At 54.6% G+C, this 27,900-nt stretch overlaps 1 protein-coding gene across 3 annotated transcripts; it reads left to right on the top strand.

The window, feature by feature from the left end:
• The first annotated feature begins 7,235 nt into the window (after positions 1-7,235).
• EDA2R (ectodysplasin A2 receptor) lies at positions 7,236-23,167 on the top strand. 3 transcript variants are annotated; one of them, XM_074601425.1, is made up of 9 exons: positions 7,236-7,339; positions 13,584-13,694; positions 14,382-14,560; positions 15,318-15,403; positions 15,715-15,879; positions 16,403-16,549; positions 17,003-17,493; positions 18,119-18,167; positions 18,605-23,167. In XM_074601425.1, exons 2-9 carry the CDS (start codon positions 13,608-13,610, stop codon positions 18,898-18,900), a joined length of 1,500 nt encoding a protein of 499 aa, XP_074457526.1. In that variant the 5' UTR covers positions 7,236-7,339; positions 13,584-13,607; the 3' UTR covers positions 18,901-23,167. The 3 variants fall into 3 exon arrangements, with proteins under 3 accessions (XP_074457526.1, XP_074457527.1, XP_074457525.1); XM_074601426.1 differs by lacking the exon at positions 7,236-7,339 and adding an exon at positions 7,473-7,500; XM_074601424.1 differs by lacking the exon at positions 7,236-7,339 and adding an exon at positions 12,473-12,746.
• The last annotated feature ends 4,733 nt before the right edge of the window (positions 23,168-27,900 follow it).

Genomic DNA, 27,900 nt, shown 5'->3' with positions numbered 1-27,900 from the left:
GACTTAACTGCAACCCAGGTAAGAAAGCTGAATGTTTAAAGCCCCTAATGCCTGTGGCAGGGTCCTTGACGCAGCGAGGTGGAGCTGCGACTCACTGGTGTGCAGTCTCTACCTGTTAGAGATCTTCCTCCTCCCAGCTGGGAATGTGAAAAAGCTAAAGTCATTCCTTGTCCTTTTTCTCTCAAATTAGAGTTTCTTTTTGTTCTCTTCCCTGCTGCCAAAGACCTTCAGGCCCCTCTGCAGCTCTGCCAGTGCTCTGCAAAAATAGTGTTGCCCCAGACGAAAGCTGAGGAAGCCTGTGGGGAGCTCATTCTGCAGCAGAGGCAGTGCCACGGGGCAAGAAATCTGATGGGCAATCGCCTCCTTGCTTTTTCCAGCCCAACTGGTGCAGGGGGGCACAGAGCATGCTGCCATGTCAGGGGAGCAGCAGATTGCCGATGCAGAGGTGCTAACTCCAAGGCTCTAATTTCCTAGATCAACTCCATTAAAACCAGTTCTGCTTTACTGCCCACATATGTGTGATTGTTTCCCTTATGTAGTTGTAAACACGGTTTTGCTAATGGCTTTAATTGTGTGAAAAAAAGTGGAATACCTCTCTGGATACTCCTATCCTTTTTCCTTTAAGAAAGCCCACCTAAAAGCATTGGAAAGAAGCAAAATCAAGCATGTGAAGTCCAGCAAGACTTAAGTAAACAATAGGGCTGTGTACAGGACCAGTGTTTTTCTCTCTGAGAGTTTTCAATTGCGTCTTACAACTCCTAGGCAAGCATTGGGCTCCCTGCGTGTTGCTCTTGGACAGTTGTACTCAGTCCCCTAAGACAATCAAGTCTTTCCCATCGTTCCCGAGAGGTCTGATCCTGCCTTCTCTGATGTCACTTGGAATTGGACCACTTTGGGGCATTTGTCCTCGCTAAGAGACTGTGCAAATATGTTCCTCGGAGAAGAGTACTGATTGCAGGCAGGAGCGACCTGTGCCAGCTGGTGACGGCAAGGCTCGGTGGGCAGCCCAGAGCCGGGAGAAGTCAGAGGGTCACTGCAAGCCTGGGAGCACGACTGCTGCCTTGTGACCCCCATGGGAGAAGAATTGATAGCCCCTTACGGACATTTCCACTAGAGGAGTGAGGCAAATAAATGATGGTTGGAAACCGCTAAGTGGGTTACTCAAGACTCAAATGAGAGACACAGCTGGGAAAGAGCAAAATGTCTCGGTGTGTAAAAACAAAGTGAAGCTGGAAGCTGGAGGATGCCGAGGAAAGGGGACAATAACAGGATGACTGCGGGCAGAAGTGCTGCCCATGGGGCAAGAGCTGGGGTGGGATCACACGTCTGGTCCCAGGTCTGGGGGCCAGAGACGAGCTCTCTTTGGGGGGATTCCGAGCGGCAGGCATAAAGGACATCTAATCTCCTCTTTTTTCTTGGTGGGGTTGTCCCATGCCAGCCCCACACATGAATCCCAGTGTGGCCCAGGCGCAGTGGCAGGTCCTGTTCAGCAGGAGAGGGGTACCACTGCTGAACTGCAGGCATTGCAGAGGAAACCAACGCCATTAGGAGTCAGCTCTGCTGTGTGACAACATGACCATGATGTCGGTGGTCCTAGCATGGTGGCCCAGCCCAGGCCCTCTGGCTCTGCATGCCTTTGTGATAATTTTCTCCCTGCAGAGCTGGGGCAGCCCTCTGTGTTCAAGCAGTGGAAAGGGGCTGGAGATGGACTGCGTCCTCCATCACCACTTCTGGTCATCGTTCTCAGGAAGGGTGTCCGGTGTCCCACACTAGTGGGGTGGGGGGTATTGCAGAACCAGAGATCATTATACACTGCAGCTTCTCTGGCAGGATATTGTCCTCGAAAGATGGTTGCCAAGCTCTCTTCTCTTGTATCACTTGGAAAGCAGTGAGTTAAGGCAGAGTTGGGAGAGATCCACAGCATCCCTGATTCACCCAGAGCCTCCAAAGCCTCCGGCCCCTTCTCCGGAAGGTGTAGCAGTCTCCTCACCATACTTGCTGTTTTGGAAAAGTTTGGCTGGTATGTCCCATCTCTGATGTGATGACACCCCAAGGCCATACTATACCACCTGCTTACAAGCAAAACCAAACATAGACAGAATGGTTTGAGTCCCCCTTTTTAGCTCATATGCTGATTTTAAGTAACGATATTGGGGTTGTCTTTAGCTGTCTGAAGGGTGCGAGCCCTGGTGGGAAGAACAGGGGGATTTTAGCAATGGTATGGGAAGGGCAGTGAAGCAAAGAACGACTCATTTTGGGCTTGCTGTTGAGAAGAATAGTGTGAAAGCACGGACCATTTGCCTGTACAATGCTGAGTCTGAACTCATCATCTGTCGTCAGGGGTACTGCCTGCTTCTATTCTTACAGTTAAAACTGCAGGTTGTTGCACATAATTGTATGAAAAAGAGAGGTCCAAAGCGTCTTGTCACACATGTGAGGACTGAAAGGGGTGAAAAGCATGGGGAAGAGGTCTCAGTTACTTGGAAAGCCTTCCATTTTATGTCTGGGAAGGAACACGGCAGAGCAGTGGTGAGGAAAAACTGGAGAAAATGAGTGAAACTGGGTGGGAGAGCAGAACGAGAGAAAAGGAGAATGTAAGGCAAAGTAAAATGAAATCTGTGCCGGTGGCTGCGTGACCTTCATCAATGAAGCTTGGGAAGGAGAGGGCAGTTTGCTGATGGCAGAGGTGAGCAGTCCCGGCTGCGGGGTCCGGCTGCTCCCGACGAGCATCCAGTGCCCTCTGCTGACACCAGCCCGAGCAGCGGCTGCTGCAGGGAGCCCGTGAGTTGTCAGCTCCAGACAGCTTCACAAACGCAACTTTCTGAGCTCTGAATTCCTCTGGCAGCAAGAAAAAAAACCCCAACAATTCCCCTCTGGGGAAATGCTGAAATCAAGGCTGGCCTGGCCCTCCCTGAAGCTCTTGCGGGCGATGCCCTGTGTCCTGCCCATGCCTGCCTGCCCATGCGCATCCTCACACCTTCCAGCGCGCACGGAAACACCCGTGATTCAGCCTCACGAGATGCTGGGGAAAAACAGTCCCGCGAGGGGTGTACAAAGGCAAGGCTTACAGGGAGAGATGGGCTGAGAGGGCTGGGGAAAGCAAACAAATGAGCTTTCAGGCACAGGAACGACAACCTTTATTTTGGAGGCTGGTTTTTCAAATGTGAAGATGAGCAGATTGGGAACATTTTTAATCATTAATGCCCTGGAAAGATTTGTGATGGGTACTATAGGTCCAAGTAAGGACTTCAGGCATTGGCAAACGAGATGCTGTAGCATTAACTTTCATAGGCCTGTCCCCGAGAGCAAATGTGCAGGTTTGAAAGGAGAGATGACTGTGTCCTACCCAGGTGACTTTGGATACTCTGCCCAGGAAGGCTGAGGATGTAAAAGCCTACCTGGCTTTTATGGGCTGGACAGATTCACTGGAAAAATAAGCCATCTGCATTATTTAATGCAAAAACATCGCTTGTCTCTGAACTGCAGCTTGTTCAGAGGCTGAGAGACACTTCTGGAGAAGTATTGCTTTAGCTTTATCCTTATGTCTACCAGACAAAGCCTGTCACACAGGTGACTTCTGGCCAGCAATGCTTGTTCTTAGGTCAGCCTGTGACTTCTCTCGCTGAGAGAGGAAGTTCATTTACCTCCTCCACTTCCCAGGAAGGTGACTTAACCAATGGGTGCTGATGTAAAAGCAGATCCAACCGTCCATCCCCTTTCCCTCAGGCCATGTCCAGAAAGTGAGTGACGCCGCCTCTAAGAGTGTCATGAAGATGCTAAATCATTGTCAAGACAAGGCAGCCTGGATGGATTTGGAGGCACAGGTCTCTGTTTCAGAGGGTTATAGTCTTTCAGTCAGCTGAACCTGGATTTAAGTGGAATCTCCCCAGGCGGTACCTCCCAGGCAGCATCCAGCTCACAATTAGACCTGCAGTCCACAGGCTTACACCAGGAGGAACACGCCATGAGCACTGGAAAGCACGTTCCTGTCTTGGGAAAGGCTTGCCTAGTTTCCTGACTCAAGCCCTGGAGCACCACAAGACAATATTTGAGAGAAGCCAAATGTCTTACAAATACCTTTCCAAAAAAGACAGCAGCAAATGCTAACTGACATGTACAGAAGAGTCATAGCATGCATGGGGTGATCATGTGAAAAACCCGTTTTATGTAATGGCCCTGGAAAGAAATCGTGCTCACTGAGCTAGACATATAGGTGCAGTAAATGCCGTATGGCCAGGAATGATAATAAGCCCGTCTGAACACACGCCCTATTATTTTGAGCACTGTAAATGGAAAGGGCACTGAATCAAAGAACAAATAAGCCAAATCACCTCAAAACTCTACTGCTCAGCTACATCTTAGGCAATCATAGGAAATTTCTCACAGGGAAAATTCAGTGGATCTCAGCCCAAAGCAGACTCTCGCACAAGGTAAGCAAGAAGGGTGGCTCTGAAAAGGTGGCTTTGACTATGAAGCGAGAACTGAAACTGGAGGAACGTCAGCCTGGCAGGGATGAGACTTCAGCTGAACGTCGTGTCTGGCTGAGCGCTGGGCACCTCCAACAGGTCTCACCTGGAGGCCAGGTGCATCAGAGGGGAATTCTGCACTGCTCCCATTGCCTCCTATAACCTCCCCACCTGGTTAAAACATGATTTTGTGATGCCTGGGGCAGGGATGGGCAGAGCGCTGATCTGAAACCGAAGGGAAGGTGGAAGGTGTCCGTCTGACTGTACAAGCGTGACTTCTTCTCCACATTGTCTGTTAAGTGGATGATCCCCCTGTGTCAGGGGAGGGCATTTCTGTGTGTGCATGTGTGTTTGTGTGTGTCTGTGTGCGGGTGGGGTGTTTACACTCTGCTTTGCCCCCACGATAGATTTGTGCCTGGACTTGGTGCCCTCTAGTGTTGTGAATACTCCAGTATGTAAGAAAAAATCTGTAAACCAGATTCCCTGCTTCAGAATTCATGGTTTTGCTAACTCATAATACAGTAACTTTGTTAATTATGCTACATAGCTACAACTTAATGGAGATAACATGATCCTGAGCATATCAAGTAATTACAGTCTCAACACCAAATATCTCGGGACAGGTTTCTGTAGGCTGAAGCTAACGTCTCAACAGCCTTAACCTGCAAAATACCCCCAGATCTGTTGGATGTACAGCACTTTACCTGACCCTGGAATATCAGAAATCTGGCAAACATCACACGACCAGTCACTCCTTGGTGCAGCGTGGCAAACCACTGAAGCCGGTCGAAGTCCGTGCTGCTACCAAAAGGGCAGCCCTGCCACCTCCCCGTGTCACTGTAGGCTTTCACAGCCGTCCCCGGGGCAGCACTGGCACTCGCTTGGGGGGCTGTGAGGTGCTGGGCTGACTGGGAAAAAAACCCCACCACAGTAACAGCATTTCCAGCTTTCTTGGCAGTTTCCTCTGGTTCCGCTGAGGCCACAAGGGGAGGCAGCAGAACCTCACAGAAAGCAATTGAGGCGAGAGCGGGGCTGCCTGCTACAGTCCCGGCCCCATGCCGAGGGCTCAGGCTGGACATTGCAGAGCAGCTTCCCAGCGCTGGGCATCAGCCACCAGCCGGATCACCACAAACCGCCACGAACCACCGCAAACCGCTCGGGGCAGCGCTGCGAATAACCCAGCGGCGGGATGTGCCGGATGCTCTTGTTGCAAATCTTTCACCTTGAGTCAATCAGCTTTTTAGCAGAAAATAATCCTGCAAGGTGACCTCTGCTGATGTAAATAACAACTCTATCAGCCGTCCAAAGTGCAAAAAGCTGGTGTTTATGTCCTCGGCTGTCCTGCTGCCCCAGAGCCCTGATGCGAGGCAGCCCCTCCGTCAGCGCCGTCTGCATGATGCAAGAGGGGCAGCGGCGTTACAGTGCGGGCCAGTTGCATCAGACACGGACCCAAACAGCCCCACGTGAAAGATGAAGTCATCCTTATCCCCCCGCCTTGAGTTTCTTATTTTTTCCTGTGAAGATTGCATCGTTAACCCGGCTGAAGCACCGAGCTGTGAAAAACCAGTGAGGAAACAGTGAGGGAGTTGATTGCTTAATTGAATTTTATATAAAAATCCTTGCAGTTATTCCAATCTGACAGTCTAGCTTCTCTAGAAGCTGTTATGCAGCAATGGCGGGGAACTTATGGGAGTTCTCAAAAGCATTTGCTACAGACAGATTGCTTGAATTTTGAAAAAAAGGAGAGAGATGTAGGGACAATGTCCCAAAATAGCAGGTTTAAAACCAAACACAGTCCAGGTACACATTCTCGTGCAACAACTGTTACTGAAAGCTACTGCCCAACCCGCCGAAATTAAGCAGCACTAACTCTGCCTGCCCTCCACATCCCAAAGCTCGGGAAGACAGCAAGATTTTGAAATGGGCCTGGCAGATCAAAACTTCAGACCTAACTAGTTTGGACACACAATAAACTGAAGAGAGAGTTCCACGATCAGTACAAGTGGGAAAATAAACCCCCTCCTGCACAAGAAAGTTAAGATTCCACCTGGCAATTTGGTAAACACTGTGATGGAGTTAAGTCTTTTGCACAATACTCCTGGGATACTTCCAGCATAACTCCCTGGAACCTCCCCAAAGATTCAAGCCATGAGTCACGCCAAATGCACCGTTAGAAGTTTAATTCTGAGCATGAGAAGCCCCCGTGCCACGGTGATTTGTGTTGCCCCGGTGTTTGTTGTAGCCAGTGCTGTACCTGACCCCGGGGCGGCAGAGCCACAGTCGAAAACGGTACATTTATTCCTTTATCGCATGAATTCCCTCCCACTGATGGGAGGGGTGGTGGGACGGGGGGGGGGTCTTCCAAACTCTATAAGAAACCTGGTGCTGAGATGCCAAACAAATCCAGGTCTCCGGGAACAAGGTCCTCGCCTGGGGGCTCCCGGCTGCCTTCCCCGCCCCACGGGCTCCATAGCCACCAGACACGAGTGGCCCGGGGGGTTCTCCTTTTTAACACCGGCACGCCCCGCCGTTTCTCTGCTCAGACGCCGTGTGGCGCTGCGCGGCTCCCGGTCCCTACCGGCCCCGGTCCCTACCGGCCCCGGCCCCGGCCCCGGCCCCGGCCCCGGCCCCGGCCCCGGCCCCGGCCCCGGCCGCGCTGCTCTGCGCTCCCCGGTGCTCGGCGCTGCAGGTCGGCTCCGCTGCCGGACGCCCCTGCAAGGGCGGTCATTTGCATATCCCCGCCCAGTCGACGGCGCCCGCCAATGGGAGGCGGAGGGGCGGGGCTGGGGGCGGGCCGTCCCCGCGGGGTCCCGGGGAGTCCTGCCCGCGCCGCCGGTCCCGCTCTGCGCCCTCCCGCCGGTCCCGGGACACAGGTGAGATGCGGGTCCGGCACCGGCGGTACCGACCCTCTCCGGCGCCGGTGTCACCGCCGGGCGGGGGCTCTTAGGGTGTCGAGGGGACCGGCGGGGTTTGCGGCGGGTCCCGCACCTGGGAGGGCAGCAGCGGCGATGCACGTGGGCTGTAACCGGCTCCGGTGGGCACCTCTGAGCGCCGGGGGGGACCGGGACGGTGGGTGCGGAGACCGGGGGGTGCCGGGCGAGGTGATGTGGAGCAGTCGCGCCGCCGCGGGCCGGGGACCCCCTCGCCGAGACGTGCCCGGGCATATCCCGGCGCGCTGCCCGCCTTCCCCCCGGCCGGCGGCGGGGGGCGCCGGTGGGGCCGGGCGGCTCTCGGTAGTTCGCCCCGCGTGGGTCGGGCGGCGGCCGGGGCTCCGCGAGTGGCGGGCCGGGGGCGGCGGGCGAGCCGGGGCTTGCCGGGGCGCGCAGCGGGGCCGGTAGGCGGGCGGGTGGGCTGCGGCACAGCGGGGACCGGCCCCGGGGCGCACCCGTGGGCGGTGACACGCGTGGGTGACACCCGCCGCCCGCATCGCGCCGCCCCGCACGCGTGGGACACCGCACTGCCCGCCACACGCGTGTCCCGCAGCCACCGCCGGCCACGTTTGGGTTATTTAAGTCAAAAATAAGGTGTGGCGGGGTGCTCGGTTCGCTCCTCGCCCACCTCCACGCGAGGATTTGCGGATGTGGCGGGGTCGGCTGTTGGGGCGCACGGTGGTGGGCTCACCCCTTGGAAACGCTCAAGTGTTTGCAGCTATCGAAAGGCGTCGGGTATTTTTAAGGGCACGTTTAAGTAGTTCTGAGTAAGTACTGCTTGCAAAATCTTGTATTCCTAACAGTCGTTATTCAAATTACATGATGCTTTTCCCCTTCTCAGAGTAACCTGTGTGAGTTTATTTAGGATGGTGTTAAGAAGTGAAGAAAAAAACGGGGACTCCAAAGAGACTGAATTATTACTGCAAGCAAGACAGCGACAATTACTTAGAAGTAGACGCGGGGCAAAAACCAGACAGAAATCCAAGGTTTTATAAAAGTTGATAGGAGTTTTGGAAGTCTGAGTTGAGTTATGTGTTAAGGTAGAGTGCGTTTGCCCAAGGTGGACAGCCAGAACTTGACAAAATTCAGCAGTTAGGGTCCCCGTCTGTAATTATCTATGAAACCTCTATGCAGTGAATATAGGAGTGGAGCCCTGTAGCCGTAACCTTGGGGATCACAGGGCTGAAGTCCTCCATGTACCGGAGGGATGTCACGGTCCTCCAGGACCCTGGATTCTCTCTTTCTCAAGCCTTGGTTCTCCACTGCAGTTTGTAGCCTGGCTCCTGCCCCCTTTGTTTGGGCAGGGATAAACCTGTGTCTGGGTGGGTGCCGCTCCAAGTGAAACAGTCTTGTGAGTAGAATTTCCAAATATCTTGGAATACCTGCTCATTTCCAAACCACATGGAAAGAATCAGATTCAGCCTTTTTTTCCTCTCTGTTTTTGCTTCCCTGAGCAGTCCTTTGTCGTCAGGGCCATCCTTCAGGGGGTGGCATGATTTGTAGTCCAGGGAGGTGCAGAGAGATGCTGTCCAGACAAAATGAGTGCCGACTAATGAGGAGGAGCAGAGGAATGACTGAGCAAGAGGCTGGACTAGACACTGCCATACACAAGGCATGCAGTAATATTTTCCAGATAACATTTCATTTTTCCCCCCCCTTTCCTTTTCACTTGCAGCTCTTATTTAGGCTTTCAGCTTTCTAGTTTTATGTTCCACTATATACAAGTATCTCATCCGAGCCGCAGTTACTGCCTGGCTCTGCCAGTCTGTCACGCGGTAGCAGAATAGGATCCTCCTGTGATGTCCCGCTGCCTGATACGGTGATGTGGAAGAGCCCCTGAAGGTGGGTCTCGGCACCCCTTTGTCCCTGGGCAAACAGAGACCCACGGCTTGAGGGGACGGGGTCCTCTCCTGGAGCGGGACCAGCCTGGCCCATCTCCTGCGCCACCCTGCCTGACCCCCCCCGGTACCAGCTGGGCCATGGTCAGATAGGGAGAACCAGAAGCACTAATGCTTTCACTGATGATTTTCTTTTGTACCCTTTCACTTACTGATTTCCTTGCCCTCTTTTTTCCTACCAGAATCCATTAGCTGGACACAAAAGAAATTTATAAATAGTTTAGACTCCCAGATAGTCTTAATTTTTTTTTTGAAAATGACATTTTCAAGGGGGAAAAGGAAATGTCAGAGCTCCAGAAGTGTCACGGAGGTGAATGAATTGCAGCTTCCACTGTAGCTTTGCTGAAATGCTTTTTATCTCATGCAGTGAAACTCATTCAGCAACTCATGTTTTCGCCGCCTTGAGTAATATCGCGGTGGGGAGCACCCTCTGCTCGCCTTGCCCGGGCAAGTTGTCCCATTAAGACAATAAAAGAGTCTCTTAACAAATTACGATGTTTTTAAGTTAAAAGATTCCATGCATCTCGAAAGGATGGCAGCACGTTTTGCTTCCTTCCAACTTAGAAGCGCATCGATACTGTCATGTTGGTCTTCCTCTTCGGCAACTAAAATCTGTTGCTCTGGCAGTCGCCTTGAGCTCCTGTGTAGTTTCCAAAGAGGTGGGAGGGTTTTGTTGTTTGTTTTGGGGGGTTTTTTTGTTGTTTGTTTTTTACTTTTGGCTAATTAGGACCAGTTGTTTTAGCGGCTTATTAGACTATCAGAAATTGCTGCTCCACCAGGGCAGTGCTATGTGGTTTGGATGTATGCTCTACTTGCAAATTAAACGTCTTGGTTCTGGTATTGTTAAAATAAGAAGTAAAAAAAAAAAAAAAAAAAAAAAAAAAATCTCACAGCTTTGAATTTCGTGCCAGATACTCAACAAAGTGTTTGTTCCATGTATCATTATATTGTGGCTTGAGAAAGAGCAGGCTTGCTCTACGCTTAATAGTTTTGCTGGCATGGTTGCGGTGCGCAGTTTCCCCGCCATCCCGGAGTGATACCGTCATGCTGGCAGGCGTCCCCGCGCGTGGAGTTGCGCTGGCACGGGATTCCTTTTGCCTGTGTAACTTTCTGTATTTGGGAAACTGGTTTGAGCTGTGCCTCTTCTGGGGAGATGTATCCCTAGCTGCAGGCCCTTCTGAAGTGCAGAAAAGTCTGTAAGTATAGGAGAGAAAGCGGTCGTGTTGTGTTCGCAGGACAGTTGCACCAAAAAGACTGCTGGTTTGGGTTTTTTGGTGGGTTTTCTTTTTTGCCACCGGTATTTCTTTCTTGTGTTACAACGGCGCTTTGGAGAGCCGATGAAAATCGGTCCCGTTGTTCTCCAGGCTCCGGTGTCTTGGCTCCTTTTCTGTTGCCTGCAGCTCTATTTCATTCATCTTCGTGCTCTTTGTTACGAGTGAAAGCCTAAATCAAACTCTGCGTTCTGGACCAGAGCATCATCAGCGCTGACCCCCCTGTGTTGGGCAGAGGTACCCCCTGGCGGGGGTGGTGTGTGTGTGTGTGTCACCGAGAGGCTGGGTTCGGGCCGTTAGCGTGCCAGCCTCCCAAAGCAGTTGTGTGTCACCCCTCTTGAGCCTGTCTCCCCCCCTTTTTATTTTTGCTACCGCATTCAGCCCGTAGCTGAACCCTAACGCCAGACCCTGTGCTTCTCCCTGGGCATTGGCACCGGGCGCCCTCTTCACCACCTTCTGAGATGGTGACAAATCCCCTTTATTTATTCGGTTGTGTCAGTAACCTTTACGCTATTTATAGGTTGTGATCGTGCCCCTCCCGAGATGTTTGCCAGATAAATTTAGCTCCTTCAGCTTCTCATCCCCAGTCCTCGCTGGCTTGTGCTGCTTTTCCTTGTAACAGCTAATGAGAGCCGTCCCGTGTGCGGGAGCTGCGGCGAGGGGTGACTCACGTTCTATGCTCGTCCGGGGCAGACTTCATCTCGAATGAATCTCGGTCGTTCAGAGCCCAGGGAGCTCGTCCAAGTGTCCGCTTCCAAAAGGCAGCCAGCAAGGGAGTGGTGGGGGATTAAGCAGAGGAGCGCAGGAAAAAAAGCCTGCGGAGGAATGCTGCTGTGGGACGTGGTGTTGGGTGCCTGGGAACGGTGCGGATGGAAGGGGAAAGGGGGGTGCTTGGGGGTCCTGCAGTCCGCTCCCCCCTCTGCTGCTAGAGCCTTGCAGGGTAGAATCATAGAATCATAGGGTTGGAAGGGACCTCTGGAGATCATCTAGTCCAACCCCCCTGCCAGAGCAGGGTCACCCAGAGCAGGTGGCACAGGAACGCCTCCAGGCGGGTTTGGAATGTCTCCAGAGACGGAGACTCCACCACCTCTCTGGGCAGCCTGTTCCAGTGCTCTGTGACCCTCAGGGTAAAGAAGTTCCTCCTCATGTTTAGGTGGAACTTCCTATGTTCAAGTTTGTGCCCATTGCCTCTTGTCCTGTCCCCGGGCACCACTGAAAAGAGCCTGGCCCCATCCTCCTGACACCCACCCTTTAAGTATTTATAAGCGTTGATAAGGTCCCCCCTCAGCCGTCTTTTTTACAGACTGAAGAGACCCAAATCCCTCAGCCTTTCCTCATAAGAGAGGTGTTCCAGTCCGCCAATCATCTTTGTAGCCCTCTGCTGCACCCTTTCCAGCAGTTCCCTGTCCCTCTTGAACCGGGGAGCCCAGAACTGGACACAGTACTCCAGGTGCGGCCTCACCAAGGCAGAGTAGAGGGGGAGGATGACCTCCCTCGACCTGCTGGCCACGCTCTTCTTGATGCATCCCAGGATGCCATTGGCCTTCTTGGCCACAAGGGCACATTGCTGACTCGTGGTCATCCTGTTGTCCACCAGGACTCCCAGGTCTCTTTCCACAGAGCTGCTCTCCAGCAGGTCAGCCCCCAACCTGTACTGGTGCATGGGGTTGTTCCTTCCCAGGTGCAGCACCCTACACTTGCCCTTGTTGAACTTCATAAGGTTTCTCTCTGCCCAGATCTCCAACCTGTCCAGGTCTCTCTGTATGGCGGCACAGCCTTCCGGTGTGTCAGCCACCCCACCCAGCTTGGTGTCATCAGCAAACTTGCTGAGGGTGCACTCTATCCCCTCATCCAGGTCATTGATGAATATGTTGAAGAGGACTGGACCCAGTACTGATGCCCAGGGTATGGGCATCCCAGCCAAGCCTGTCCTCCTCCTGCTGTGGAGCAGGACGGCTCTGGCTGAAATGCCAGGTTTTCCCAGGTGGTTCAGGATGGTGGTCTTCAAAAGAGCATTTTCAGGCGTTCCCTGTTCCTGGTGGGTGTTGAGAAGTTGTTGAGTTTTGTTCCCAAGGCTGGTGGAACCCTGTTTCTCTCCTGACTTGTTGCATGAGGTTGTGGGGAAAGCGAAATGAAGATTGGTTTAGTGGGAGCGGATTTTATTCCATTTCTGTCATCACGGTAAGAACCTACCTAGAATATGCAGAAATAAACAGACAGCCCCAAAACTCCAAATAAATAGTTCAGTCCGAGTTGCTTGTTCTCAGCGAGATGCCGGTCCCGTGTTCCACCGTGAGCTGCCCTCCCTGAAGGTGCAAACTGTGGCTCCACTGAGGCTGGGGCAGTTCTGCCGTTAACCTCAGCCAAGCCATTAGCTCACCTGGAGAAGGCTCTGGATGGTGTTTTGGAGGGAGGTGGGTGCTTGTTCTGCTGGTCCTCTGAGATATCAAAGTGAGCCCACACTGAGGTGGAACACGTGTGGAGCAAAAGCCTGGGCAACCTGCACCGCTCTGGGCCAGCACAGCGGGGCCACAGGTGTGTGTCCTGTTCTGCTGGGGACATGGCCAGCCACCGGTGCTTGGTCATGTCAGACCAATGCAGCCACACTGGCCAGGACTGGGCTACCAGGTCCCAAAACTGGGATTTTGCTGGTACTGAGCTCTACTGATAGTCTGGGATGCCCAGACCTCCAGCCAGGGCTGGCAAATTCCTGCAAATCGGTGACCCAAGCAATCAGTGGGTCTGCCTTAATGCTGGAAATGAAATTTCATTTGCTCCATCGTGAAGGCTGCGATGTGGCAGCAGAACCAGGCAGTTCATCTCCAGCCTTGCTGGGAAGCCCTTCCTGAGCTGCTGGAGCAGCCGCCTCCTGCCACAGCGACATCCGTGATCCATAAGAAATGCAGCCGGCCGGCCCGGCCAGAGCGGAAACTTCTGCCCCGAAAAGGGCACACTGCTCATTTTAAAAGTGTCGGGGCTGGCTGTGACCTCTCTGACTTCTCTTCTTCTCCTCCTCAGGCTCCTGGCCCCTCTCCGGCCCCAATGAACTGCCAAGAGAGCGAGTACCGGGATGAGCATGGGAAATGTGTCCCCTGCAGAAACTGCATGCCCGGGCAGGAGCTTTCCAAGGTAAATCGGCTGCTCTGGAAGGACCGGGAATCATCATGAGGCTTTTATGGTGCTTGGGGAATCCCCTGCCAGCCTTCCTTCAGAAGGATAATCTTAGATCCTGTCATGTTGGGAAGAGCTGGGACTTGGGGGAAGGGACGGTGAACAGTTTCCCTCCCCTTGGATAGGAGGGCGAGACGATGGAAGTAACGGGTGGGAAGGGATTTCAGGTTGCTGCTCGAGGTGCCATCTTTCCTTTTTGCCAATGGAAATCTAAATTTCCTCCTGGCCTGGAATGCCAGGTGAAGCTGCGCTGCCCAGCCGGGCTGCACATTGGATGGGCACGAGCAGGACATGGCTGCAGAGGGGGTCTGGCCTGGCTTCGGCGGTCAGACGGGTGCTTCCCACCCAGGCACCCCACGGGTTGCCCCCACCAGCGGTGCATCCAGGAACACGTCGCTGCCGGAGCTTTCCTCCTCCCTAAACTCTGCCGGTGGGTCCCAGCTGGGCAGCAACCAGTTTCCCAGTGCGTCTCCATCAGAGCTGCTCTGGTGGCATCTGCTCTCGGCTGGCTTCTGAGGACCCTTCACATGAGTGGCAATCCCTCCACTTTTTGCCCCGAAGAAGGGATCCCGTTCCTCTCGGTACTACTTTGGGACCTGAAGTGGCTCCTCGCCACAGCTGTGCACCTGATCTCCTGTCTTGCAGGACTGTGGCGATGGCATCGGGGGGGACGCGCAGTGCGTTGCCTGCCCTCCCAGGAAGTTTAAGGACAGCTGGGGGCATCATGGCTGCAAGCCCTGCCTGTCCTGCACCCTCATCAACCGCATCCAGAAGTCCAACTGCACGGCGACGACCAACGCGGTCTGTGGGGAGTGTCTGCCGGGGTGAGTGGGGCCAGATCCTGGCTCGAGCAGAGTCACGGTGGTCACACGTGGGAGTGTGCAGGGACGGGATGGTCAGAGGGGTCTTTATCTGAGGCCAGCCAGAACATGAGATGTAAGAGGGGGACACTGCTAATGACATGCGAATCAGACCCACCTGATGTCCCCCTTGTAGCTCTAAAGAAGGGAACCTGAAGGCTCCCGTGAACGAGCAGTGGAAGGAAACTCCTTCCAGGCCTGAGTTGTTCTTGTGGCCACCAGGTTGGCTAAGCCCTGGAAGATGAGTGTCTGTAGACCACTACAACCGGTGGTCGCGTGTAGAGGAGAACAGGCTACGGCTCCGGTGATCGTTTTAAGGAGTTGCTGAAATGAAGACTGCTGCGTACAACCAGCCAGCAAAATGCCTGAGGGCTGCAGACCATGTGCTGGCGAGCAGTAGGACTTGGGATAGAGGAACGAGTCGGGTACTGGCTTATGAACCTCTTCCCAGACACAGTTGTAGGCTGGGCTGTTTTTGTGGCTTCATGGAGCTATTGATCACTATCGCCCACTTTTAGCAGATGCGGGGAGGGAGGGAGGCAGTTTGAGTGATGTCGCTCGTGGCCGAAGTGGTGACAGACATGAAAAAGTAGCTGTGGGTACGGCATCAGCCAGCGATGGAGACACCTGCTGCTGTGGGGTGTCCCATCCTGCCGGGGCTGGAGCGTTGGGGGTTCAGCTCTCCTCCATGCCCTGCTGAGACCCTCTGATTTGTTTGCAGGTTTTACCGCAAGGCGCGGATCAGCGGGCAGCTGGACTGGGAGTGCATCCCTTGCACCAAGCAGACGCCCTCCTCCGAGCCCCAGTGTACGTGCCGTCCCTCGTCGGTGGAGGGGACGAGGTGCTCTGGGATAGGGCGGGTGGTGAGGACCTGGTGGAGCAGATTCGTGGTACATGCAAAGTCATGGTGACCACGTCAGACGTGTGCTCAGATGCGCACCATCCTTTCCCTGATCCTGCTCGCTGGCCAGTCTACTCTGCTGGCCACGGCACGAGCCACTGTGCCACAGACCTGCTGGAGGAGGCATGGTCACTACACATGAAGAGGGATGGGCCGGGAGGGGGTGGCCCAAGCCTCGGGGTCAGGCTCTAATGTTTTGTGGCTGGTGTGCTTGCAGGTCGGTCCAGAACAAACCTGGTGAAGGTAGCCATCCCCACCGTACCGCCGCAGGACACGGCCCTTCTCGCCCTGACCAGCAGTGCCCTGGTCATCATTGTACTGGTGCTTCTGGCACTCTCCATCATCTACTGCAAGCGGTTTTGGAAGAGCCAGTGCCAGCGAGGTGAGTCGATGCCTGCAGTGCTTCTCTTCCTTCTCCCTTTGCTGTTCACACGTGCCCGTGGCCCCCTCCTCACTGTGTGGAGCATTGCCCCATTGCTCCTGCAGCATACAGTGACCCAAACGTTCCTCTGCAGAAGAAAGGCCTCATCCTGCTTTTTACATCTGCAAGACCTCTCTTGTGCTTTGCCTGCTCAAAGACATGGAGGAGCCTCCCTCCTCCTTAGTACCGTAATTAGTAGTAGGAGAAAGCGGTTTACACAGCCAGAACTGGCGATCCTCTCTTGCTGGGGTTTCTCAGGGGCAGGCTGAGGTTGAGTGGCTCTTTGCAGGGCAGGACCGTCGGACTGGTGAGGGAAGAGGGCAGGAGGTTTGATGGCTGGGGTTGGGGCACGTTGGCATCCAGCAGCGTGCCAGGGAGCTGCTGGCTCCCAGCTCCTCGCCGGCAGACATACCGCATGGCTGAGGACACACCGGGGAAGCAAGCCAAGCCTTCGCTCAGGCTGGTTCTCCTCTATCCTCCCAAGTCTTCCTGAGGACTCAGGACTTCTCGGGCCAGCGAGCAATGTTCCCGACTGCGGCGGCGCCTGGCAGATTCCTGTGTGAGGAGCAGATGTCTGGTCCCTGCTGCCTGGGTGTGAAGAACCTGAGCCCCTGCTACAGGCAGGCAGAAGGTACCTGGCTTCTGCCACCTCTTTCTCTGGGGGGAGGGAGGGTGATGCTGGATTCCAGCTCGCATGGTCCTAGGACCTACTGAGATGCCCTTAGGCAGGAAGGATGGTGTCTGAGTCCCACGAACTTGAAATGTGGGACCTCTCCTAACAAACGCTTGCAGATCTTGTACCAGAAATGCTCACGCAGCTCCTGATCAACCCCCAGCCCGCTCCTGCCCGCCCTGCGACTGGGGGAGGGATTGACCCCACTTAGAACTTTGCAGAAAGGCCCAAAGTGGCTTTGCTGGGGGGTGGTGCAGGGGACAGGGGCCTGGCCTCTGGCAGGGGGCTCCCCGCTCTGCCCACAGGCCTTGGGCTGATGGGTTTGGGGGTGGCGGGGGGGGCTGGCAGTGCCCTGGAAGGGGCCAGGGCAGATGCTGGGCTTCGCTGAGCCACGCCGGCTTCTCGTTTCAGGCCCCATGGAAGCCGTGCAGTTCATTTCAGACGGGGAAGCTGTGGGTCTCCAGCTCCCCTCTCTCCAGCCGGAGATGGACTTGTCACCAGCCGTCGCGGTCAGCGCTGCCTCCAAAGCCCAGCTGGGCAGGAGCCTCCTGGAAAGCCAACCCCTCATCCGAGCCTCGGGCCGCGGCGACCGCCTGGCGGGGGTCCTCCCGCCCCCCGACCCCAGGCAGGGCCAGCCAGGCACGGCGGAGGTCTTGGCCCCCCTCTCCTCCTGCGCCTCCGAGATGCAGCACAAGTGGCCGCACGCCCCGGTGGAGTGCACCGAGCTGGACCTCCAGAAGTTCTCCACCCAGGCAGAGTTTGTGGGCGGCGAGCGGTCGGAGGACACGGCGAGCCGGGTGGCGCAGAGGATCCCGGCAGAGAGTGGTGGCACGGGGCGGGAGGGGACCCAGCGCATGCCCTCCGCCTTCCCAAATCCCACCGCTGAAAGTGGGGAACAGCAGGTAAGTTCCTCCATCCTCGTTGTTCCTCCAAACCCCTACCGGGCATCCAGGGCTTGGGCACAGGGTGCTGGGCTCACCGGTGGGTTAGGGACCTAGACTAAAGTTCATTAATATCTGGGACTAACTGGTAATTACCAAAAATTATTTGCCAGATGTTTAGTGATATGTCACTCAACAGGCCATCAGCCATGGAGACATAACCTGCTGGGGCGGTTTCAAACACCCAAAAGACCAGAGTCGATTTATCGAATAAGCGTGTCTTGAACTGATGTGCTCTCGAGTGGTTCTTGTTCTCTTGCTCTCCAGAAAGCTGACCTGGCAGCGGGGGGAGCTGGTTCCTCCTCCCTCTCTGGTGAGCTCTTAATGAACCCAGTGACTAAGATCATTGAGGCTCAGAAAATGTCTGGCAGAGAGATGTGTGTAACAGCTTAGCTCCAGGTGACCGTTTATGGAAGCAATTTGCTGGGAGGCCCTGGAACATCCTGAGGAGGTCGTTGGCTCCGTGGGATGGTAGTGCTGGAAGGAGAAGCGCCGTTCCTCTGAGCCTCTGACGGCCCTGGGAGCAGTGACAGGCATTGCTGGTCTCACCAGACTGGCACCAACCTTCTGGTCTTTGTCTTGCCAGGTGGATGACGCCCAGAGCCTCGTGACTCAGATCAGCAGCATGGCGAAGGGTAAGCATTTTTCCAGCCTCATCTTTGTTCTCCGAGTATTTGGGTAGCGGAGAAAAGCAGATTCTTGTAAGGGAGATCCTCCAGAAGCCCCACCAGGGCTACGTAGAGGTACCAGTCATCACAGGGACTTACTTATCTGACTCTCGTGGCCTTTGGAGATAGCTCACGGGGTAGATTTCCAGTGATGCTTCCTTGAATGGTCTGTGGGCAGGTGGCAGATGGGTGCCCAGTTGTCACCAGTTACCAGCCTCCCTGGTACTGAGCCAGCTCCATGTTGCTGTGCTGTGAAAGTGATTTTGGAGGAGGTACCTTCCCTGGCAGGGTGACATTCCACCTGCTCAGCTGGGACACGGGCTGGAGTCTGGCTGCTCCGTTTCTCCTTATCCTAGCCGGATGGGTTGGTTTCTAACCCAGCTTTGCTGCGTTGCTGCCCCCAGGTCTCCCGGTAGCAGAGCTGCCCCATTCCTTGGTGCAGTCACTTGCCTTCCTGCTGGACCCTTCCTTGAACGGTGTGAAGAACTTCAGCCATGTGGCGCTGGAGCTGGGGGTCGCGCCCCAGTTGCTGGGACGGATATCGGGATTTGAGCAGCTCGTCGCTCACTTCACCTACTCGGGAGACGCCATCACCGTCCCTCTCCTGGCCCAGGCTCTGCAGCGGCTCCAGCGGTTCGATGCCTTGCTCCTGCTCTGCGATCACTTCGCCCTCGGCCAGGCTGAGGGCTGCCAGCGCTAGAGAGGACGGGGAAGGGCCGGAGGAAGCTCCAGGCACTGTGTGTACTGGTACGGGAGAGGATCCGGTGGCCCTGCGGTCACATAATCTCTCTGGTGTGCACGTGGGGAGTATGTGGAGGTGGTCATTGCATAGCAGGACAGAAGGATGCAAGGGGGAGCATCCCGCCATGCGGGAGGGTTTGCTTGGGCCCCTCCGGAGGCTGTTTTTCTCCAGCTGTGTTGACACCCTCATCTGGCCATGGAGTGCCATCAGTCACTGTGCCGCCCGCGCCGTGGTGCTCTCTCTCTGTAGTGAGCCCTGTGCTGACCCCGTGGGGTCCCTTGGCCGTGGGACTCGGTCTCCACGGGCAGCCACCCTCCTGTGGGCCCAGCCATTGCCTCCCTCCCATTCCAGCTTTCCTGTGCTTTGTCTGGCCCGTGCTCTGCTTTCCTGAGTGCCGGTTGCCATTTTCCTGGTTTACTTTTCGCTTGCTCTTCTCCCTCTGTGCCGGAGATGGTCCTCGGCAGACGACCTGGCCGTGGCTGCTGCATGGTCTCCCTGTGCCACGCCGGCGCCTTCCCCTTCGTGTCCAGTCTCAGACTGATCCCCAGGGTGGGTTGACATATGTCCTTGTTGCAGCACCGTGCTGTGACTGCCAGCCTGGGGTGGGTGCTGGCTCACTCCCCGGGCTCCTGCTGTGCACCCCAGCCCCGCGGCCGTCTGCTGACCCCCGCCTGCGAGCGCCGAGGCTTTGCGAACCCCCCTGCAGTGACATGGGGTGGCAGAGGCAGCGCTGCTTCACCCCCGTGCCCTGGGGAGCAGACGGTGCCATGTCAGCGCCGGGCAGCAGCTGGACGCTGGCTGCGTCACAGTCAGCGATGACGTCCCTTTGCCGGTCACAACAGAGCCAGCTTGTTTTAAAATCATCTTTTTCTTTTTCTTTTTTTCTTTTTCCTGCCTAAAAATGACCTACTTTTCTAATTTCTGGGAGTAGCTGCTAGGGAGGGGAGCACCCTTCTGCTTTTAATTTCTTCCTGGAGGATTTGTCGGAGCTTGTAATGGTCCCGCCTGCGCCGGGCGCCCGCGATTTCGGGTGTTGTGCCCCGAGGCGGGTGGCTGTGGGCGTCCCGGGCTGTTCTCCTGAATCTGCCCCCAGCCTCTGGGGCATCAGGCGGGATTTTCCCGGCAGACGGGACTTGGGGGATGCCCGTGCCGGAGCCGAGCCCTGCGCTGCTCCTGCTCGCCTCTCTGCAGTCTGGCATGTCTGTCGGGGGCGAGGCGGCGCGGGGGCGGCCAGGCATGCGGGAGCTGCGCCGGCGTGGGGCCAAGGCGGTGGAGCCGGCGTGGGGCCGCGGATGCCGTTCCTGCTGAGGTCATGGCCAGAGCAGCCGGCGGCGGGGCTGCGGTCGGCATCGGTGACCCGCTGCTCCCTGTGACATCCCATAAGTGTCACCCCGGGTTGTCCTGGGACCCCTGGGCGGCAGCACGGGAGACAAGCTGGTGGCGCTTGCTCCGGTGGCTTTGTTGCTTTGTTCCTCAAGGCTGCGGCTGGTGGCTGGGTCCAGCGAGCGCTTTCTGCTTTCTCCCCGGGGTCCCCGGCCACGCCGGCCACCAGCAAGTGGCACTGTTACCCTGCCGCCCGCCCAGACACCCGCCGGGCATCCCCGGCTGAGCTCACAAGTTTTGCCTTTTATCTGACCACAGCACTTGGAAAAAGAGGGTGACCTTCTGGGAAGGCAGCCCTTTCCTCAGATCTGCCCGAACATGGGTATTAATAGCTGCTGTTCTCTTTTTTTTTTTTTTTTTTTTTTCCTTTTCCCCGTTAAATGCTGTTAAGACTTGAATGCGCTCAGGATGTGGTTAGATAAGGGGAGGCACGGGCAGTTTCAGCTGGATTTGACACTTTCTCTCCCCCGCTGTTTGTTTCTTCCAAAGTCAAGGTCAGTTTTATTGCTCTTTGCTCCGCAAGAACCAGAAGTAGTAAACCTCGTACCCATTTTAGGATTTGGTCAGGCTCTCGTTACATACTTGGTCTGTTACGGAGCAGTCAGGAAGAGTATTGTTAAAGCAAACGCAGCCTGGGGTCAGGCTTTTTTTTTTTGTTGTTTTTGTTTTTTTTTTTTTTGTTTGAGGTTTGTCTGCAGCAGGGAGAGAGTGTTTGGATTAATCACTTAACAAAATCGAATAAATATTTAATCCCTCTGTGGACACACTTAGTCACTTCCAGCGGGAATTAAGATAAATTCGCCTAGAGCTGGCTGAGTCAGAGCATTCATGCAGCTCCACTCACCAGCCCTGGCTTTGAAGTTGGAACTGGTCAGGGCGGTGTGTCCCTGGTGTGTCACCAGTGCCACCGGTGGTCCCTCGGGGTGTCCAGTGCTGCGGCAGCCGGGCAGGGCAGCAGAGCCAGCCTCCTCCTGTCCCACGGCAGTGTCAGGAGCAAGGGATGGGCAGGAATGGCCATTAAATTAAAACCGGTGAATAACGAGGACATCACTACACGTGTGTGCTGCAGGTTGTCCCTGCCGTGTGTGCTGAGCAGTTCTGCTGGTGTGCCAGTGGGTGGGCTCGGGACCTATTGGCTGGGTTATTTTTTAATATTATTTTTTTTTCCCTCTCTTCTTTAAAGAAACCAACCCCCTTTGCTTCATCGTTTTTAAGGCAAACTATGACTTTTCCGCAGTTTTGACGCCTGAGCAATATTTTTCACCGTCAAAACTTAACCTCCGCCTGGGGGCCGAGGAGGCGGCAGGTGGGGTGGGTGGGTGGGTGCTGCGCCTTACACAGTGCATAGGGTGGGTTTGTGCCACACCGTATACGATGTGTAGGGAGGGGGGTGTGCGTGTGCCGCGCCACAGCTCCTGCCCCGCGGGGGGCTGTCCCTCGTGCCCCAGCCGTGCCGCTGGGCACGCTGCCTGGCTGGTTTTAGCCGTCTTTTAAGTGTTTTAACTGTTCTCAGTCCCACCCACAGCCTCCTACGTGGCCTCGGTGCGAGTCGCCGTGGTTGGAGGCTGGAGCCCGCACGAGAGCGTTGCGGGATGAGGTTTTTCCAACCCCTCCCACCCAAGGGCTGCTCCCCACTCTCCCTAGTGTCCATGGCGGGCACCCTCCTTCCAGCTGCGGTGACAAAATCAGCTGTGTTTACACGGGCCAAAATACCTACAAGTGGCCTTTAATTCACCCCCCTGGGAACCCCTGTGGCCGGATTCAGCCACAAGCCCGGCTGAAGTCCTTGGGAGACGGGGAAGAACGAGAGCCTGAAAAATGGGGCATAACACTGTGGTTTGGACATCGGCAACAGCGGCAGTCCCTGGCCGGTGAATTCCTTTAACTGGGAACCAATGGACTTGATACTTGACTTTCGCTTTTTAATAGTATTTTCAGGACAATACGTGGAATGTAAGGGAAGGAAATTCCCGTAGCGCTGGATCTCGCGTTGCAGCGTCAGGAAGGCGTTTGTGCCAAGCTGGCGTGGCTCAAAAAGAGCTGAAAGAAATCAAATCATTCAACATCTGGGCAAACTTTTAGCTGGGGCTGAACAATGGGAATACTCTTGTGCGGCGGGATGATTTTTTTTTTTTTTTTTTTTTTTTTTTTTTTACAAGCGATTGTTTTTTTGACACCGCTCTTGTCTGGAAGTCTGGTTTGCAGAGGAATTTATATGATAAGTTTAAGTCCAGCCCTGTTCTGGAAAGCTCTTAAGCATAGGCTTAAAAATAGGCACGTACTTAAATCCTATTAAAACGTTCAATAAAATGAACAATTAGTACATCCTCGGGTGCTTTTCTTGAACAGGGTGCTTATAAGAATTGTACCTTCAATATGCTCTTACAGAAGCAGGAAATACTGAAGAAAACTCGGTTTTAATGATCTGGGCACACTTTTCAGAAAAGTCTGCAAGTGTTAGGGGGACATTCCCTATGTGTTTTGGATTACTTAATAATGCAGACTCTGGTGCTTTTTTTTTTTTTAAAAAAGTGATACATTTCTGTAGCCATGGTTTACCTAGGGGAATACATGGTATTTTTTATGGTGGATGTTATTTTTCTTTAAGGTTACGAATAGGTTATTTATATTTTTGTAAATTCTGTGTCATTGCCATTGTAATTCTGAAGTAGAGTTGTTCCTCTTGTTTTTTGGGGTGATGTCTGTATTCGAATAAAGCAGTAGCTGAAGCTCCTGCCCTCTTTGTTAAACAAGGGGTATGTGTCTGCGTGCCCCACCTTCCTCCCGGACCTGGTGCTCTCGGATGCTGTGTGTTTGTAGTTAAATAAATTTTGGAGCCAGAGGTGATGGTGCTCGGTGAGTTTGGATTCCTCTCCCCTCCCGCCTGTGGGTCTGGCTTGGGCAGGAGCGTACAGAAAAGTGGGACCCCCCCCCGCCCACACCCGGGGCGTCCCTTCAGCTGGGGCCTGGGAGGTGGGTGCTGACGGTGGGGTCTGCTGGAGGGGTGCGTCCGTCAGGGGCAGGTGGCACTTTTCAAAGCAGACGCTGTTGCAGCTGAGTCCGTCATCCTCGTGATGTTGGTGTGGGAATGGGGCAGGAACAGTTTCGCATCACAGAATGGTTTAGGTTGGAAGGGACCTTAAAGATCATGTAGTTCCAGCCCCCTGCCCTGGGCAGGGACACCTCCCACCAGACCAGGTTGATCCAAGCCCCGTCCAACCTGGCCTTGAACCCCTCCAGGGATGGGGCAGCCACAGCTTCTCTGGGCAACCTGGGCCAGGGGCTCACCACCCTCACAGCAAAGAATTCCTTCTTAATATCTAATCTGAATCTTCCCCTCTTTCAGTTTAAAACCGTTACCCCTCGTCCTATCGCTCCACTCCCTGATCAAGGGTCCCTCCCCATCTCTCCTGTAGGCCCCCTTCAAGTACTGGAAGGGGCCCTAAGGTCTCCCTGGAGCCTTCTCTTCTCCAGGCTGAACACCCCAACTCTCAGCCTGTCTTCAGCTTAAATGGGTGCCGCTGGAGAGAAGCGGCTGCGGCCCCAGCGAGGTGCCTGCCCTGACCAGGGGACATCAGCTGCTATTTGTTGTGTAGGTTTAATCTGCCTCAGAAGGGCCAAATCCCACGCAGGGTTCGTCGACAGGGAGGAGGCAGAGAGCTCATAATGCCCAAGGAGCTCCCATTCCTGAAGCTTTGCTAAGGAGCAGTCATTCTTTAAGCTTGGTAATTACTTGCTCGTTTAAGCGCTCGTTAAGTCTGTTCATGCCCTTACATTTGGTCTGTTCTTTAAAATAATTATTAGAATGAAGGATACGATGATTTTCTCTTCTAATTAAAGCTATTATACTTGTCCAAACTCTCGCAGCTTTATAGGTGCTTGTACTGCTCTAGCTCGTTCCTGTTGTGAAGAATGCCCTCACGCCATGCTGTTGCGTGCAGTCCTGCCATTAACGCCATACAGTAGGTATAGATCAAGAAGCCTCTGAAATCAAGGCCCAGAAGAACCAGTCGTTCACCACCGAATGCAAAACCGTAGTATCGGTAGAGGTATTCAGTGCGCGCGTTTTCCAAAGAAGCCTTTTCCATGGGTCTCCTCGGGTGTGTGGAGCCTCTGTTTTCACAGACGCTCGAAATAATGCACCCCAAGTTAACAGTGAAATGAATTTGCTGCTGCTCTGAGAAGAACCAGCCTTACGGAGGGCCTGCAAGGAGTCGGTGATCATGATGTCTCCACCTGCACCCAGCCCCAGTAAAACCCGAGGGGGATGGTGCAGGCGGGCACACTGCCGGCTCGGGAGGAGCCCAGCCCTCCCACGGGTGAGGCATGTCCTGGGACCCGGGCTGAGAGCCCAGCCCATGCCCGGCAGCTTGCCTGAGGCTACTGGCGTGCTGCAGGAAGGCTGTGCTTGGAGGAGAGCCCCAGAGATGTGTTTGTTGGGAGAGCAGCCTCTTGCGTGCGGTTGGGATGGGAGTTCAGAGTATGCCTTGCCTTACCTTTGAATGTCTCGTGGTTTTGGGGGCTGTAACCATCTAGGACTTCTCTTTCTCAGGTGTCCGAGGACTGGACACGCTGCAGTAGGTAAGGTGTGGGTGGGCTTGGCCCTATCTCGAGGGTCTGCGCTTGCGGAGAAGTCCCTGGGGTAACCACTCCCATGCAAAGCAGACTCTTACACCCCAACCAGGAGCTCCCTGTGAACAAGAGGTTTCCACCCCGCTCTGCTCCTTGCCTCAGAGCGGTTGTGTTGTCTGGTCTCGCCTCATTTTTTGGCTGATGCACAAGGAGCGATGATAAACTGTGTTCCCCTCAAAGTACTTGGGATTCTTGTTTTCAGCGCTGTGATAAAAGTAGACATCTGTGGGCCCGAGCTGGCAGGAGGAACATACCCCATGCAAGGAGAGAAGCGTGGGGTTGAAAACCAGCTCCGAGGTGGTCAGAGCAAGGCTGACTTCTACCTCTCCGGTTCCTGGTGCCTCATCAGCCACAATTTGCAGAGAGGCTGGCAGCATATCAAGATGCTGGGGTACAGACGGTCCTCACCTCAGCTGCCTCTGGGAGGAACATCTCCAGCTGGGATGCAAAGCTGTACAAAGGCATCCAAAGCACACGGGCCGACTGCTAGACAAGCCTCCAGTTCCAGAGGAGGATGCCAGTAAATGCCATTTGGCCCACACGAGGCATGTGCACTGGGTGTTCTCCTGAGCTGGTCTCGAGCAGGAATGCAGACGTGTGTCCTGCCTTTCCCAGCAGCCACAGCTTACAGCCAGTGATCCTGCCAAGCCAAATATTCCTGACTGGTGGGTTTTTACTTTAAAGAACTTGACTGAAATGTGTGGGGTGTTGAGATACATCACTTGCATGCCCTGGTGAAGTAACTGCAGAGGTGGAGACCAGTGACTCCATGTCCTCGTGTAGGCCAGTAAACTTTATGAGCAGACTTTATCTAAGATCTACGGAGGCGCCGTTGCAAGTCAAGTGGGGTCTTTGCGTCCTTCTCACAGGGGGCTCCCACCTGAGGGTTGGGGCTCCTCCTGCCCAGTGAGCACTGACTTGCAAAGTGGAGCTGATGGAGGGGTCTGGCCAGGCTGAAGGAGATGTTCCCATTAATGTCAGCGTGTTGGGTGGGATCCTACTTGGCGGCCTACAGCAAGGGCGAGGCTAATTAAGGAACCCTGTATTAACAAGGGCTGCGTGATCTGTGAACAGTTAAGGCGGATGAGCTTTCTAAGGTTTCCCTCGTGTGTGGAGTCTGGAGGCACAGAGCAAGCGCTTTTGCAGTAAGACCTTTTTCCTGAAACCCTGCGTCTGCTTGTCCGTCTTTGGTCTGAGATGATCTGGGCTAAAACCAACATTGCATGAAAATGCAGACCTGAAAAAAACCGTACTCATAGGGAGGAGAGGGCGGGAAAAGGGACTGTAGAACCAGAGGAATGTTCTTTTCTCCGAAGAAAAGGGTCAGAAGAGGGAAGCACGTGCTCCTCAGGGGCGTTTGACTAAACTGCAGAGCTGGGGCGGAGCGAGCAAAGGGCAGAAATGACAAAGAGTGCTCAGTAGCAGCTGGGCAAACGCAGCTTTCCAGCTTTTGCACTTCATTTTCTTGCCTACCCTATAGAAAGCTATGATGTTTAAACACAGACCAAAGGGATCTGAAGAAAAGTGAGCCACCACAAAGTAAGGGAGGCAGAACCGCCCCCCCCCAGGAGCACGCGGGGGTGAGCCCTGCACAGCTTGGCTGGGCAGAGGTTGAACCTGGCACAGCTGCTTCGTTAGCACACACAGACGCCCGATTGCGTTCAGTTATGTGACAGTCAGTTAGAAGAATATTTCACAAATGTTCAGAGCACATTTCGTGCGGGTGGAAAACTGTCCGACCAAATTTTTGTGTCAGCCGAAAGTAACTTAAGCCGAGTCATTAACATCTACTTATCCAGCATGAATAATTTGGCAGAATTTAGGTAAGCAGCCGGGCACCAAACTGCATCTGGACTTGGAGGGTCACCGGTATGTTCCTCCAAAGTTTTCCTTCACGTATCTGTGCCAGGCTGTCCTCGGAGCCAAAGGTGGGACAGCCATGGAGAAGAGGAAGGAGGGAGGAACGTGCTGCTGGCTCTCCCCACGCTGGAACCCACTTCTGGTCCCGACTCTCAGCCCGGTGCCCCAGCGAGGTTGACCCTGGCCATGCAGACCCCGCTGGTGGGGGGAGCAGAGCCAGGGCCGTGCCCAGAGCATCCCCCACGTCCCCACACCCAGCAGCGGTGACGAGACGCTGCAGTGGCTTTAGGTGAGGGGTGGGAGCGGGGATGCAGCAGCTGCCCATGGCAGAGGGTCTGGCTCCACTCTCCAGCCTCCCTGTGTGTGGCCATGACAAAGAGGAAAGAGCAGAAACCCCAGGGGAATGATGGCAGGCAGAGAAGGGGATTCACAGGGATGAACTCAAGGAGAAAGCCGGTAATTAAATTTCAGCTCATTTTCATGTCGGGGGGGGGGGGGGGGGGGGGGCGGACAGGCCCAGGTGATGCTCAGCTCCCTTCTGCTCTGCTGCTGCTCCTCGCGTGGGAATTGCTCGCGCCCGTAGGCATCGGTCACACTTAGCGCCGTAATAAACCACTTCTCCCGCTGGGCTCGTCTTGCTCAGCCCCACACCTCCCTGCTCTCCTTGACAGAGTAATTGCGGCTCTGTAGCTTTTATATCCGCTCTGCACCAATTTCTGTGTGCTCCGGTCTCCTCTGCAGAGGGGCTAGTGGACAGTCAATTAAATTTCGGTTGCTAAAAACGAAGACTTGAAATCCATTAGAGAGAACTGAGTTTCCAGCCCCAAGTTTCTTTTCTTCTTCGCTTTCCTCTCCTTCCCTGCAGATGATTTTTTTTATTGTTTGTTCTCTGATTTTCCCATTTGTTTTTTTCCACAAGCTTTCCCTTGCGCGCATGGTTCTCATATTACTGCTTCTCTGCAGGACACAAGGGCAATTACGAGTGAACGAAAACACACATTTTACAGCACGTTATTGAATTATTGAGTGTGTTTGGCAGGAAACAAATTTCTTTTTCTTCTACCTTTCAAACTCACCTGTGGG

Source organism: Larus michahellis, chromosome 9, assembly GCF_964199755.1.
Source record: "Larus michahellis chromosome 9, bLarMic1.1, whole genome shotgun sequence".
Classification (NCBI taxonomy): domain Eukaryota; kingdom Metazoa; phylum Chordata; class Aves; order Charadriiformes; family Laridae; genus Larus; species Larus michahellis.
Note: the sequence above shows the minus strand (reverse complement) of the source record. Positions and strands in the feature narration are given on the sequence as shown.